At 45.7% G+C, this 13,423-nt stretch overlaps 1 protein-coding gene across 2 annotated transcripts in view; it reads left to right on the top strand.

The window, feature by feature from the left end:
- Positions 1 to 13,423, top strand: part of SEMA5B (semaphorin 5B) — a 583,078-nt gene that overhangs the window by 518,825 nt on the left and 50,830 nt on the right. For both annotated transcript variants that reach the window (XM_088460747.1, XM_088460748.1), the window contains 3 exons: positions 7,828 to 7,975; positions 8,921 to 9,146; positions 9,408 to 9,626. In XM_088460747.1, the coding sequence (XP_088316873.1) occupies positions 7,828 to 7,975; positions 8,921 to 9,146; positions 9,408 to 9,626 (593 nt within the window). The remainder of the gene's footprint in view (positions 1 to 7,827; positions 7,976 to 8,920; positions 9,147 to 9,407; positions 9,627 to 13,423) is intronic.

Raw genomic sequence — 13,423 nt, 5'->3', positions numbered from 1 at the left:
TACTAATCTTGGAAATTGGAGGGCGAAAAGCGGAAAGGATACTTTTAAATAACACTGAGTCCTTGAAATCCAACCAGCGACACCAAGTATCTCTAAAGGACTCATAGTCACCATCAGCAGAGGACATTATATCATCCATATCCATATATAAATCCAGCCTAGTGAACCAATCCATAACTGTTGGAGGAGAGGAGGAGCGCCATTTCACCGGAATAACCGCTTTAGCAGCATTATTCAAATGACATAATAAAGTTTTCTTGTACTGTGAGAGGGGCCTTGAAGATAGGTGAAACAACCAAAATACCGGCTCTGTAGGGACCTGTTCGCCTAAACTTTTTGCGGAAAGGTTAAGGACTTCGGTCCAAAAAGGCTGTAGGATAGGACACTGCCACCAGATATGTAATGGATTACCTGGTGCCCCAGAGCAACGCCAGCATATATTCGGGACCCCAATCCCCATTTTAGAGAGAGTATCTGGGCATCTATACCAACGTGATAACAGTTTATATTGAGTTTTCCGAACACTAGGAGAGCACGCGTGAGCCAACTTAAATATTTTCTCCCACTCATCATCAGTCAGGTCAGCTCCGAGCTCCCGTTCCCATACTTTGGTGAAATTGGGAAGAGAAAGGCTAGCGTCTGCTAAAAGAAAATTATAAATCAGCGAAATAGTGTGAATTGGGGGGACAGGGCTAATGCATAATTGCTCGAATGGCGTACAGGGCAAACATAGAGTTTTAGGGGGACCAAGAGATTGCAAAAAATGCAGAACCTGAAGATAGCGCCAGTATTCCCGAGAGGGTAGATTCCACTTCCCACAGACCTCGCCAAATGGCACAAAGCTACCACCACTCACCAGCTGTCCGAACCTAAATATTCCCGCCGCCAACCAGGGATAGAAAATCTTAATGTCCATACCTGGGAGGAATTGTTCTTTAAACAGGAATGAGGTGAGGGGAGAGTGAGATGAAGATATCGAGGGGGATTTACGTAGTGTTTTCCAAGAGCTTAAAGTAGGGCCAATGGTAGGGTGAGAAATTTTGGAAAGGACAGGAAGCCAAGGGGCTATTGATAAAGGGGTCTTTAGCATCTGATTCTCAATGCGCACCCATTGTATAGAGGTATCTGGTCTGGACCAGGACAAGATTCTGTGTAGAATGCAGGCCTGGTAATAACCTTTGATATTTGGGAGGCGTAGACCCCCACGTTCTTTATAGCGGAACATAACATCCAATTTCAAACGTGGCTTACCGCCACCCCAGACAAATTCTCTAATAAGGGCCTGGACTTCCATAAACCAACGTGGAGGTAGTTGAATTGGGAGGGTCTGCAACAAGTAAAGGATCTTGGGGAGAGAATTCATTTTGAGAATGCCCAGCCTCCCAAACCATGAGAAGGGTCCTGATTTCCACAGTCTCAAATCTGAGCGTATCCTGTTCAGGAGGGGAGTAAAATTGGCCTCAAACAGGTGAGAGAGATCTCTAGTAAGATTAACTCCTAGATATGTAAGTTGGGAAGAGTGCCAGGTGAAAGGAAACGCTGATTTAAGGCTTGACACCATCTGTGGGGGGGCCGTAATATTTAAGGCCACCGATTTTGATTAGTTGACTTTAAAATTGGAGAAATCTCCAAATATCCTAAATTCCTCTACCAAATTTGTCAGAGAAACAACAGGATTTGTAATTGTGGCCAATAGATCGTCAGCAAATAAAGCTAATTTATATTCATCGTTATGTAACCTAAAGCCAAATACGTTCGGATTCAGTCTGATCGACCTTGCCAGAGCCTCCATACAAACAACAAAAATCAGGGGTGACAAGGGACAGCCCTGTCTAGTTCCATTATTAATGAAGAAGGAGTCAGAAAGGGAACCATTAACCCTAATGCGGGCAGAGGGAGAGCGATAAAGAGCAAGAACGCGTTGAAGGCAAATAGGACCTAGGCCCAGGTGTCTCAATATTCCAGACATAAAACTCCAGTCTATCCTATCAAATGCCTTCTCGGCGTCTGTAGACAATAGGATTGCTGGAGTGTCAGTGGACGAGATATAGTGAATAAGGGCTATAATTTTGGATGTATTGTCCCTAGCTTCCCGACCCGGTACAAACCCCACCTGGTCATTATGAATCAGAAAAGGGAGGAAGTGTTTTAATCTATTTGAAGGAAGTTTCGCATACAGTTTAATATCTATGTTAAGGAGGGAGATTGGACGGTAACTGGGACAGAGGGAGGGGTCCTTGCCTTCCTTAGGGATGACCGTAATGTGGGATTCTAGGGATTGATCTGAAAAGGGGATCTTATCAGAAACCGAGTTGAAAGCCTCCAACAATGGGGGAGCTAGTTTGTCCTTAAAAGCTTTATAGTAATTTATAGAGAAACCGTCAGGGCCAGGACTTTTCCCGGAAGGGGTAGATTTAATAGCTTCTAATAACTCATTTAGAGTGAAAGGTCTCTCTAAGTCCCCACTGGCAAGGTCGTCTAGCTTAGGAAATCCAATTCTAGTGAGGTAGGCCTCTCTATAGCCTGTTGTTTTCCAGGAACATCAGGAAAGGCAGAAGGTGCAGGTAGATTATACAACGCAGAGTAATATGAGCAGAAAGCTTCTGCAATCTTATGGGTATCATGGCAAACTAAACCCCTCCCATCTTTAATAGAAGGGATAAAAGAATGGGCTCTTTGAGTCCTCAAAGCTCTTGCTAACATCTTTCCGGGTTTATTGCCCCAACGATAATATCGGTTACGACATTTTCGGAAAGAATGTTTGACCTTGTCTAGTAGAAGTTTATTTAAAGCTGAACGAGCTTGGACTAAGGCCCTCATTCAGAGCCACTCGCTAGCGGCAGTACGCTCGTTCCGAGCGATGTTCGCACATCTGCGCATGCGTACGGTTTTTAGTACGCATGCGCGAACCAGTCAGTGCGGCCGAAAATCATTTGTAAGCAATATAGCGAGTGCCTGCTATTTTGAGTGACAGAATGAGGCGTATGTGGGTGGTAACAGGGGAAGGTGCTTGAAAACAGGGAGTGGAGATCCGATCGCAGGCGTGCTTAAAGGTCAAAACGGGCGTTTTATGGGTGTGCATAATTAATATAGCAGCGTCAATGACCACGTCACTTGGTTTTTTTTAACTCAGAACTGCTCGCAAAATAGCGGTTGAAAAAACCAACCACAAGAATAGCGAGCAGTTCATATCCTGCTCGATGTACTCGATTAATCTAATAAATAGCGGACATGACGTACGGTGCGAGCGGCCAGGGGGCGTTTTTAAGAAATAAAAGAGCGTATGTTTTGCTCGCTCGATCAGACTTAGAGGTGTGAACAGACTGCAATGTGCGAACGGATCATTTGCATAGCCACCCCTTGTTTTTGAACGAACGAACGCAAATAGCGAACGGCTCTGAATGAGGGCCTAAGTCCACATAAACATCAGAGGAAAGGGAGGTTTTGTGAGTAGATTCCAAAACCTATATTCTCTGCAATAAGTGGTCTATCTGTCCCAACCGTTGTTTCTTTAAATAAGAACCAAGTTGGATGCATTTTCCTCTGAGGACACATTTATGGGCTTCCCATATAGTGAGGCTAGATGCATCCGGGGTGGTATTACATTCTAGATAAGTATCAATGGCCTCCTCTAGCTGAGATCTACAGTAAGGATCAGACAGAAGGGACTCATTAAACCGCCAAGATCTAATGACTGGATCAGAAAATCCAAGGGAGATGTCCACACCTACTGGAGCATGATCAGACCAGGTCGTCACTCCTATAAAAGTGTCTTGTATCAAATGAAGAAATCTATGGCCAACTAATATGTAATCTATCCTGGAGTAGGACTGATGGGAGCTAGAATAATATGAGTAGTCCCTGTCTAAGGGATGGGAAATACGCCCGACGTCGGACAGCTGATGAGTGTAAAGCAACCGTGTTACCTTCCTCGATGTTCGGCAAGGGACTGAGGAGGAGCCTGACGAGGTGTCCAGGAGATGATCCAGAACCCAGTTAAAGTCTCCACCCACCATCAAGATCCCCTGTTGGAGTGTATCAATTTTATCCAGAACCCTCTCGAGAAAGGCTGGCTAGCCCTGGTTTGGTGCATAAATATTAACAAACGTGAAAGGTTGATTAAAAATAAAGCACTTAACCAGTAGACATCTCCCCTCCACCAAGTCATGCACCTCAGCATTAGTGACAGGCAAATGTTTAGCGAAAAGAATAGCAACTCCCTTAGATTTCGATTGGGAATAAGTACTATAATATGTTATGGGGTAAAAATGATTACTAAGTCGAGGAGCAGAGGGGGATTGACGGAAGTGAGTTTCCTGTACAAAAACGATATCTGCTTTATCCGCATGAAAGGAACGAAGGGCTTGGGTTCTCTTTTCTGGGATATTCAGTCCCCTGGAATTAATAGAGACTATACGGAGTGAAGCAGCCATATGTGGTGAGTAGGGCTAAGACTCCATGACAGAGAAGAATATACCTGATAAAACAAAAAAATTAATAGAGGGACTACGTCAGAGAGAAAGGAAGGAAAGGGAAAAAGGGAAAAAACATGAAGGAATGAAGGGGAGACACAAAAAACAGAAATTGCAATAGTATAGCAAAACATTTAGGAGAAAAAAAAGAAAAAAAAAAACGCTGCCGGACAATAAGGGGACCACCAGGGAACCCTTGTCACGGAAAAAAATTAGCGGTAGGAGGCACCCAGGGGTGGAGTGCCCACGCCATCCAATAAAAAGGAATAAATCACAATCTAATAGAAACACACAATATTATTAATAGAAATTGAATAAACATAATCACATACCTCCTCATAAAAGAAGTAAACATATTCAGAATATCTTCGGAAATAGGTAAATAGAGAGAAGACATATAGGAGCAATTTAACTTAAAAAAAAGGAAAACAAAATATGTAACTCAATTAATCTGATATATTTGACAATAAATGGACCCTGGGACAAGAAAGAAAGAATTAGATAAATGAGAGAGATCTAATAAGCCTCCAATAACAAAAGAGGCCCGAGCGGCCCAATTCTAAACATTTCTGTAATAACAATCCTGCAAAAAATAATTAGATTAAAGAGCCAATAATGAATATATCGCCTCAATGAAGGGGAACCCTCTAATAATCTGAACAAATATCAAGTAGGGTCCGGTGCTGGAGGGGAGTCAGGACCTTTAGGTTTCTTTTTATGATGCTGTACTTGCTGCCAACGATCTCTTCTCGGACGGCCAGGGGGAGCAGACAGAGGAAGTTGAAAAGGCCTGCCAATCAGGAAGAGTAATAAGCTCCACGCCCAAGGCAGAACAGAAATCAGGTAAGTCCTCAGGAGACTGAAGAACTAGATGTTTACCGGCATGAGTGACCTGTAGAGAGAACGGAAATCCCCATCTATATTTGATGTCTTGTTTACGCAGAGAGTCTGTAAGAGGTTTCAATAACCGCCGTTGTTGGAGAGTCCGCCAAGATAGATCCTGAAAAATTTGTAGGCGGGTACCATTGAACTCCACTCCTTCCAGATTACGCACTTTACGGAGAATCTCCTCTTTTTGTGAAAAGTAGTGGACCCGGCAAATAACGTCTCTTGGACGATCAGTTGCAAGCCCCTTCGGACGCAGAGCTCTATGAGCACGATCAAATTCCACGGGATCATTGGGGTCAAGTTCCAGTATTTCTCCAAAAATTTTATTTAGGGCGTCAATCAAACCAGCTGGAGGGACATCTTCAGGAAGCCCCCGGACACGAATATTGTTTCTGCGACCTCTATTGTCCAGATCATTCAGTCTGTTTTGCATTATCCTCATGTCTGACGCTTGTTGGGAGACCAATTCATGAAGATGAGATAACTGGTTGTCAACTGATTCTTTTTCCTCTTCAAGAGTAACCATGCGGGATCCCAGATGTTTAACATTAGCTTGTACTAACAAGATCTGAGTCTGCATTGAGTCCTGGATTCGAGACTCCAGCGGCCTGCATGTCTTGTTTAGAGGGTAGAGATCGGACGTGGGTTAATACTTCTGTGATTTCCCCTCGCAGCTGGGACAACTGAGCATGAAGGTCACCGGGTGCGGGAGAGCGAGCCATGATGGGAGATGAAATCTGCTCAGGTGTGCAGTCAGCAACAGGCGAATCCGCAATATGTGAAATGGACAAATATGAGTGAAGGTTAGGTTGAGAAGAATCGGCCTTTTGTGTCCGAGGATCTTTTTTCTGCGAAACTCTCTTGGTCCTGCCCATCAGGAAAAGGCTTGAGGAGGAATCATAAGGTCATGTAGTGTGTTAGATAGATGGATGGCGGGTAGCACATTCCCCTGTTAGTAAGACCACATAGCAAGCAGGAAACGGTCACATAGAGCCTCCAGGCTCACATTATAGCTCCACTGAAGAGGGGGATAAAATATCTAGAAAGCGTTTTTGGTGAGCAGGTGAAGACAAGCAGATATGGTAGTATAACAGCCTTTAGGCAGAGTGGGGAAGAGGATTATATGACAGCCCCCAAGGCATGTAGGATTAAGGCAATGTATAGGGGATTAAGCTGGTGATGGGCTCACCCCTTTCCAGGATATCAACTCCAGGGCAAACACCTCGGCACTACTGGGGGCACCAGCAGGGCTCTGGCCACAGCCTCGACACCAGGATCAGGAGCTTACAGTAGCCAGGGTCCCCTCACACAGGAAGGCCGCACCAGGCACAGCAGGGTGGTAGCATAGCGCGGGGTCTCCAGCGGGTGTTGCCGGGAGGGCAGGCCTTTTAAGGCAGGAATGATGTAGCCATCCGATGACCCCTATGCGGGGTAGTGGCAGCCAGTCACTGGAGTAGTGGGAGACTCAAACGCCGCGGGCCCAGAGACACCACCGCCACAGGCCCGGAAACATAGCCCCCGGCTTCAGGAGGTTGGTAAGGCCACAGTCCACACCAGGCTTCAGAGAGGTCGCGCCAGGTGGTCAGAGCGGGAGCGCAGCACGGGCCTCCCGGCGGGCGTCGTCAGCAGCTCCGGCCGTCGAAGGTAAGGATGGAGTAGTCCACTTAATGTCACCTATGCGGAGGGGGGTCAGCCGTCCTCAGATGCAGCGATGGGACCAGGTGCCACGGCACCTCCGCTACAGGTCCGAAAATCTAGCCCCCGGCTTCCGGAGGTCGGGAAGGCCACAACCCGCAAAGGCGTTTTAAAACGCCTTCCGATTCCGCTGACCTTCTTCTTCGAGGTGGGCAGGTATAGGGCCGAAGTGGGGTCAAGCAGGGATGTCGGGGATAACAGGAAAGGCGCTTTTAAAGGAGTCCAGGAGGGAACTCTCCCAAAACGCGTCTCTCCTCAGTGCTTGCTAGGCCACGCCCCCTAGTATTTTATTTTTAACACAGAAGCATGCATGGATCTCACGGATCTGTGCATGTTTCTGTGTAACTTGTACCTGCTCAGGTTATACTCGCTAGTCTGAAGCAGGTCTGTTTTTTCACAAGTTTTAGGTAAGTAATAGTGTGCGAGTTAAAATCTTGCACTCTATTACATTGGCAGAGTTGTATCCTCACAATGGCAAAACATCTGGATGCAAGTTTGCCTTTGTGAGTATAGCTCTATACTCGCACATTTTCAAAACCCGGACCCTATTACATTTAGCCCATTGTCATCTTTGATGGACTTTGGGTATTCTCACCACCTGGATTGTAAGCAGAGGACATAGGAGATTATGTTGTGGATCTTTATAGGGCCTTTATTCGTCTGCAGTACACAAGAGCTATATCTGTCTGATGAGATCCAAGTTACGTGGAAGGGGGGGGGCGGAAGGGAGGGCGTTGATTTAGTTTCATCTCTTTCTATTCTGACTCCTCAGCTTCTGTAATGAAAAGAGTCCATGCCCAGTGCCGATTTTCTGGTCCTCATGGGGTTCATGGAGCAAGTGCAGTGCTGACTGTGGAGGTGGGATTCACACCAGACAACGCACCTGTGAAAATGGGAACACCTGTGCTGGCTGTGCCCAGGTAAACATTACTTTAATTTGTAAGTTTATTTTGTTATGCTTTAATATTTGTTAAGCACTATGAAGCCACCCTCTCTAATTTAAAAAGCTGTGAATGGGTTGGTAACGTGGGGTGTGTGACCAGTGCTGTCATGCAAGGCCATGTGGGAAATCCAAATAATCCACATAAGTCCAGAAAAGAGATCGGCACTCAGAGTAATCCAAAAATGCAAACAAAGGCCCTCATTCAGAGCCGTACGCTCTGAGCAGAGCGCACGCTCTGAATGAGGGCCGCCCTCCATAATTATGGAGCGTCCTCCTGGACGCTCGTATAGCTGTGGGTCACCACCCACAGCCTATACGAGCGTGCAGTTTGATGGCCGCGATGGTCGTGACCATCGCGACCATCGCCACTGCGAGCCGGAGCCTGCGGTTGAGGTTTTCAACCGCAAGGCCCAGAGTGATTTTGGCTCTATCAGAGCCAAAATCACTCCCACTGACATCACTAGTGATGTCAGTGGGCCGGCTTCTGACGGTAGGCATTCCCTTGGGAACGCCCCCGTCAGGGAGGCACGCCCACCAAAGGGGGCGTGCTGTCAATCAACATCGACAGCACGCCCCCTTTGATCAGACACAACGAGCGAAGGAAAGTCCTTCGCTCGCCGCGTCTGGCGCATGCGCACGACGGAGCTCCCTCCGTCGTGCGCATGCTCAGTGCAGACCATCGACCCACTTGCGAGCGGACAGCCGCTCGCGAGTGGGTCTGAATCAGGCCCAAAGTGTATTATAAGAGGTTCTCTTATAATACACTTTATTCGCATTTTTGGATTACTCTGAGTGCCGATCTCTTTTTTGGACATATATATATATATATATATATATATATATATATATATATATATATATATATAATTAAATATTTATATTATAAATTTCCCTATTCCACCACATTTACCTTGCACTGTAGGAATTCCGGACATGTAACTCTGAAGGATGCCCTGAGGTGCGCAGGAATACTCCCTGGACACCGTGGATGGCGATAAATATCACACAGGGAGGTGCACGCCAGGAGCAGCGTTTCCGGTACACCTGCCGTGCTCAGCTTTCTGACCCCCATGAGCTGCAGTTTGGAAGAAAGAAGACCGAGACCCGTTTTTGCCCTAATGACGGCTCTGCGACCTGCGAGACAGACAGTGAGTTTAAACAGGAATTTGTATGTATCAATTAACATTAATTAATGTGCATTAATATTACTGAACTGAAGGATAGTGTTTCATCATGAAGCCTAATATTAAAGTTACCAGCAAAGCCTAATAAATATTAAGGTGTATTTTAAGCACCAACAAATCGGCCTGGGTATGCTGGTACATGTAGTTCACCAACAACTTCAGGTTTCTGCCTTACAATAGAGAACAATGCAACTAGCAGTACACTGCATTTTCTTTTCTCCCCAGCACTTGTGGACGACTTGATGCGGAGTGGAAAGATCATGGCTCGCATGATTAGTGGGGGCTGGGGTACTTGGGGAGCCTGGTCTGCCTGTTCGCGAGAGTGTGAATTGGGATTCTGGTCCAGAAAAAGGAATTGCAACAATCCAGAACCTCGTAATGGGGGTCTTCCCTGCACAGGGTCTGCAACAGAGTTCCAGGACTGCAACCCACAGCCTTGCCCAGGTGAGAACAGGACCTTTCATTACCATGTTGCCTGTTGTAAACTTCTCTTCATACTGTAATTTTATTACAATGCATTAAACTGTATAAAAAAGTAAGGACACATTGCATTGAAAATGTTTTGTGTTTGAGGTGCATTGATGAAAAAAATTGTTTTAAAAAGACAAGAACATAGGTAATTTAACAGTTGCCCTCTAGGGGCACTGTTTCAGTTTACTGCAGCCCAACAAGCTGAAGAACCGGTTCCTTCTATGTTATGAAATGTAATTATGCAGAGAAGTCAAGTAAAGTGGATATATTGGATGCATTTCCTGTTTAAATGACATTTTATTGTTGCTTTTAAAGCGAGTTTAAAGTCTGGGACTGAAAGCTCTTTTGTGGTTGAGAGAAAAGTTTCCTTGTTCTGCAAGATCAGGAAATAGATCTGTTGTAATTCTAGATCTGTAGCCGCACTGCAAGTACACTTCTCTGCAGAGGGGCCAGTGGGGAAATGCCAGGGTTACTTACATCGTACATTAAAACTGACATCACACTGTTAAACTCTTGCCTGCCAAACCAGTGAGCATAGTAGTTAGAAGCTAACAAAGGGTTAAGCAGAGCAGTTCCCAGCATGCTATGCCAGCAGTGTCAGGCAATAGAGACCTCAGTCCTGTTTAGCTATGCCAGGCAATGGCTGAACATGTTCTTCGGGTACCTAATTGTCTTTTGTATCCAACATTGATCTCTCTCAATGGCCACAGTGCACTCATTAGAGGTTACAAACTCTCCTAGCTTTTCTTTATCTCTCGGTGTCTCTCGTGTTCCAGGTAGTTCCATCTATATAAGGAGCCAGAGTCATAATAAACATGAAAAAAACACAATTACATCGTAATTGAAACCAACAAGGTGCTATATACATGTCCCTGTTTTATGTGGTAATTGTTTTCTCACCATCATAATCTTGGTCTTTACTGCCGTGTAAACTGCGCCAGGTCCGGTAATGAATAATAAAAACTGCATCAGCTCAGGCAATAAATTGGTTTTATACAGATATTTGGAGTGAAGCTTACCTTTATTGTACTGTAGCATCTCTCTTGACTAACACTGGAGCTGATTCAGTTGAATGCAAGTCAGCCGCAATAACACTTGCATTGCATGCATTAAATAAAAGCATACCTTCACTTTGCATGCCCAATTGTACGTAAGTATGTGACCGACCGCCCCTGTATATCTGCTTGGTTTTCAGTTATACATTGCATCGTTGGTGAAAGAGATGTGTCTGATCACAGCATATACACATCTCTGCATAGCCTGCAGTCCTGTCTACAAGCCCTCACTAAACTAGCCTACGTGCAAACGCTCCATTGCCACCCTGTTACACCAATTCAGCTGCAAGTGGAGCATACAACTAGGAATCGCCCATAGGGACCTGTGCTTGGCTACAGAGCATGCACAGCATACTTGCCTACTTTTTAAAACTAATTTCAGGGAGATTATAGTCAGCAGTAGCATGTGCCATGCGAAGGGGTGTGTAATGCTCCGCCCAAAGGGCATGTCTAGCTTCACCCACCATGTCACTATTGCCACTCAGGTTTTTGTTTTAAAAGTATATCTCACACACACACACATTCCATGTATGCTTAAACGCTGTAAATTTATTTGAAATCAATAATAATATAGCTAACTTAGGAAAAACATCCGGGGACCTGATTTAAAAAAACAGAATTTGCAGCATGAATTATATTACATCAATATGTTACAAGAGCAGCCAGCAATTGTGAAATACAGGCTGTCATAGACTTAATGATATCCATTCATGGGACCTATTATGTTTAGCATCTGCCTCCTACAGTGGGTACAAGCACCAGTGTAATGGGCAGGGCATCCCCTCCTGCTATCAAGACTATGGGGGAGTTTAACTAAGCAAGCATGGCACCATATGAGCACGCCTACCTACATGAGAAGGAAGTTACAGTAAGTAACCCTGCTGCTGGATACATTAATCACCACCTCATGACACAGCACGATCAGCAAAATTCACTCACCTCTCCTAGTAATGCTGCAGGGAGATTGGTCTTTCCGGAGAACCATGCACAGGCAGTGCGCTGGTGGTGGGCAGGCAGTGCGCTGGTGGGCAGACCCGGCAGAGCTGCTGACTCAGTGCTATGTACACAGAGCAGCACTCACATGAGAGGCGGCAGCAGCACCCAGCGGGCGGGTCACTAGGAGCAGCGCGCACACACAGGAGGCGGCAGCGGCAGCACCTTCAGAGTTAGTCATCACTAGTACTACACTGCTGCTGGTAGCGCTAAGAAGAGCGCATTAATGAAAGCAGCATGTTGATTGGCTGGAAGTTACTAGTACAGATTTGTATGCCTTGTTCTGATTGGTCGGGTAATCCGGGGGATTTTTTTAACTTTCCGGGGCAGCGGGAGACTCTACAGAGAATCGGGAGTCTCCCGCAGGATGCGGGAGGGTAGGCAACTATGATGCACAGTGCTAACAAACATGCACCCGCTATGTCTATTATTATTATTATTATCCTTATTTATATGGTGTCATAAGGGGTAAGCAGTGCCTTACACAGTACATTAGAAAAACAGTATGAATAAAACAAGAAAGAAGTACAGTAACTAACAGTACAGAACATTGCAGGACATGGACATGGTTTATAAACATTGCGGCATCAGCAGTTATAATATCCAATTCAGCAGGTTAGGTGTCGCTGTAGGCATTGGGGAGTAGATGATAGTATAAGTGAGGGAGGAGGGCCCTGCTCATGAGAGCTTATAGTCTAAAGGGGAGAGGCAGACAGACAGGGATGACAACGGTGGGGGAGATAGTGAACCAGGAGCATGGAGCAGTGGGTTAGGATGAGAGCTGGAAGGCTTTGATAAAGAAGTGGGTCTTGAGAGCCTGTTTGAAGTTTTGTAGAGAGGTGAAGAGAGTTTCATAGGTAGGGAGCAGCATGGGCATAATCTTGGAGGTGATAGGGGAGAAAGTAATCAGTTGGGAGGAGAGGCATTGATGGAGCGAAGTGGGGGCAGGAGTGTGAAGGGAGAGAAAGCCAGAGATGTAAATAAGAGAGGATTGGGTAAGGGCTTTGTAAGTGAGTGTGAGAAGTTTGTGAGTGTGAGACATTTGTGAGTGTGAGACGTTTGTAAGTGAGTGTGAGCACTTTGAATTGTGTTCTGAAGGGGAGCCAGTAAAGGGATTAAAACGTCAACATATAACCCAACCCTGTAAATTGAAGGGATCATTAAACAAACACCAGGACCTTATATAAAATGGATGCAGAGGCGGGTGCACACTGCCACCACAGTAAAGTTGGGTCCACCCCGGTCACCATGTACCCATTGTTATACTTACTTTTCCTTCGCTGGTGCAGAAATCACCGGGGAAATGGTGCACATGCACAGTAGAGAAATCACCTGAGAAAGTGGTTCTAGCCCCATTTTATCTACAGATATGTGAATGAGCAGTAAACTATGGCACAGTGCCAGAATCTTCTCTATGCACATGCCAACACGAGGTGGGAGGGCACAGAGACTGAACACGGGTCCCTTGTCTGATAAAGCGCCTATGTTGCCATACTGTGCCCTCAATCCACATTGTGCCACACTCTGACCTCAGTCCACACAGTACCCTCCCAGTGTTTTCTCTCTATGGCCGAGATGTACTAAATAGGAAAAAGCTGGCTTTTACCGGATCCCTCCCATGAGCACCCGCGGACGTCAGAGGGACTTCTGGGTGTTAAACCCGGAAGTCCCTCTGCCCAGCAAAATCACAAAGGACAGCTCTGATCGGGAGAGCTGTCCTTT

This window comes from Taudactylus pleione, unplaced genomic scaffold (genome assembly GCF_031769625.1).
Source record: "Taudactylus pleione unplaced genomic scaffold, aTauple2 ptg000977l, whole genome shotgun sequence".
NCBI classification, from domain to species: domain Eukaryota; kingdom Metazoa; phylum Chordata; class Amphibia; order Anura; family Myobatrachidae; genus Taudactylus; species Taudactylus pleione.
Note: the sequence above shows the minus strand (reverse complement) of the source record. Positions and strands in the feature narration are given on the sequence as shown.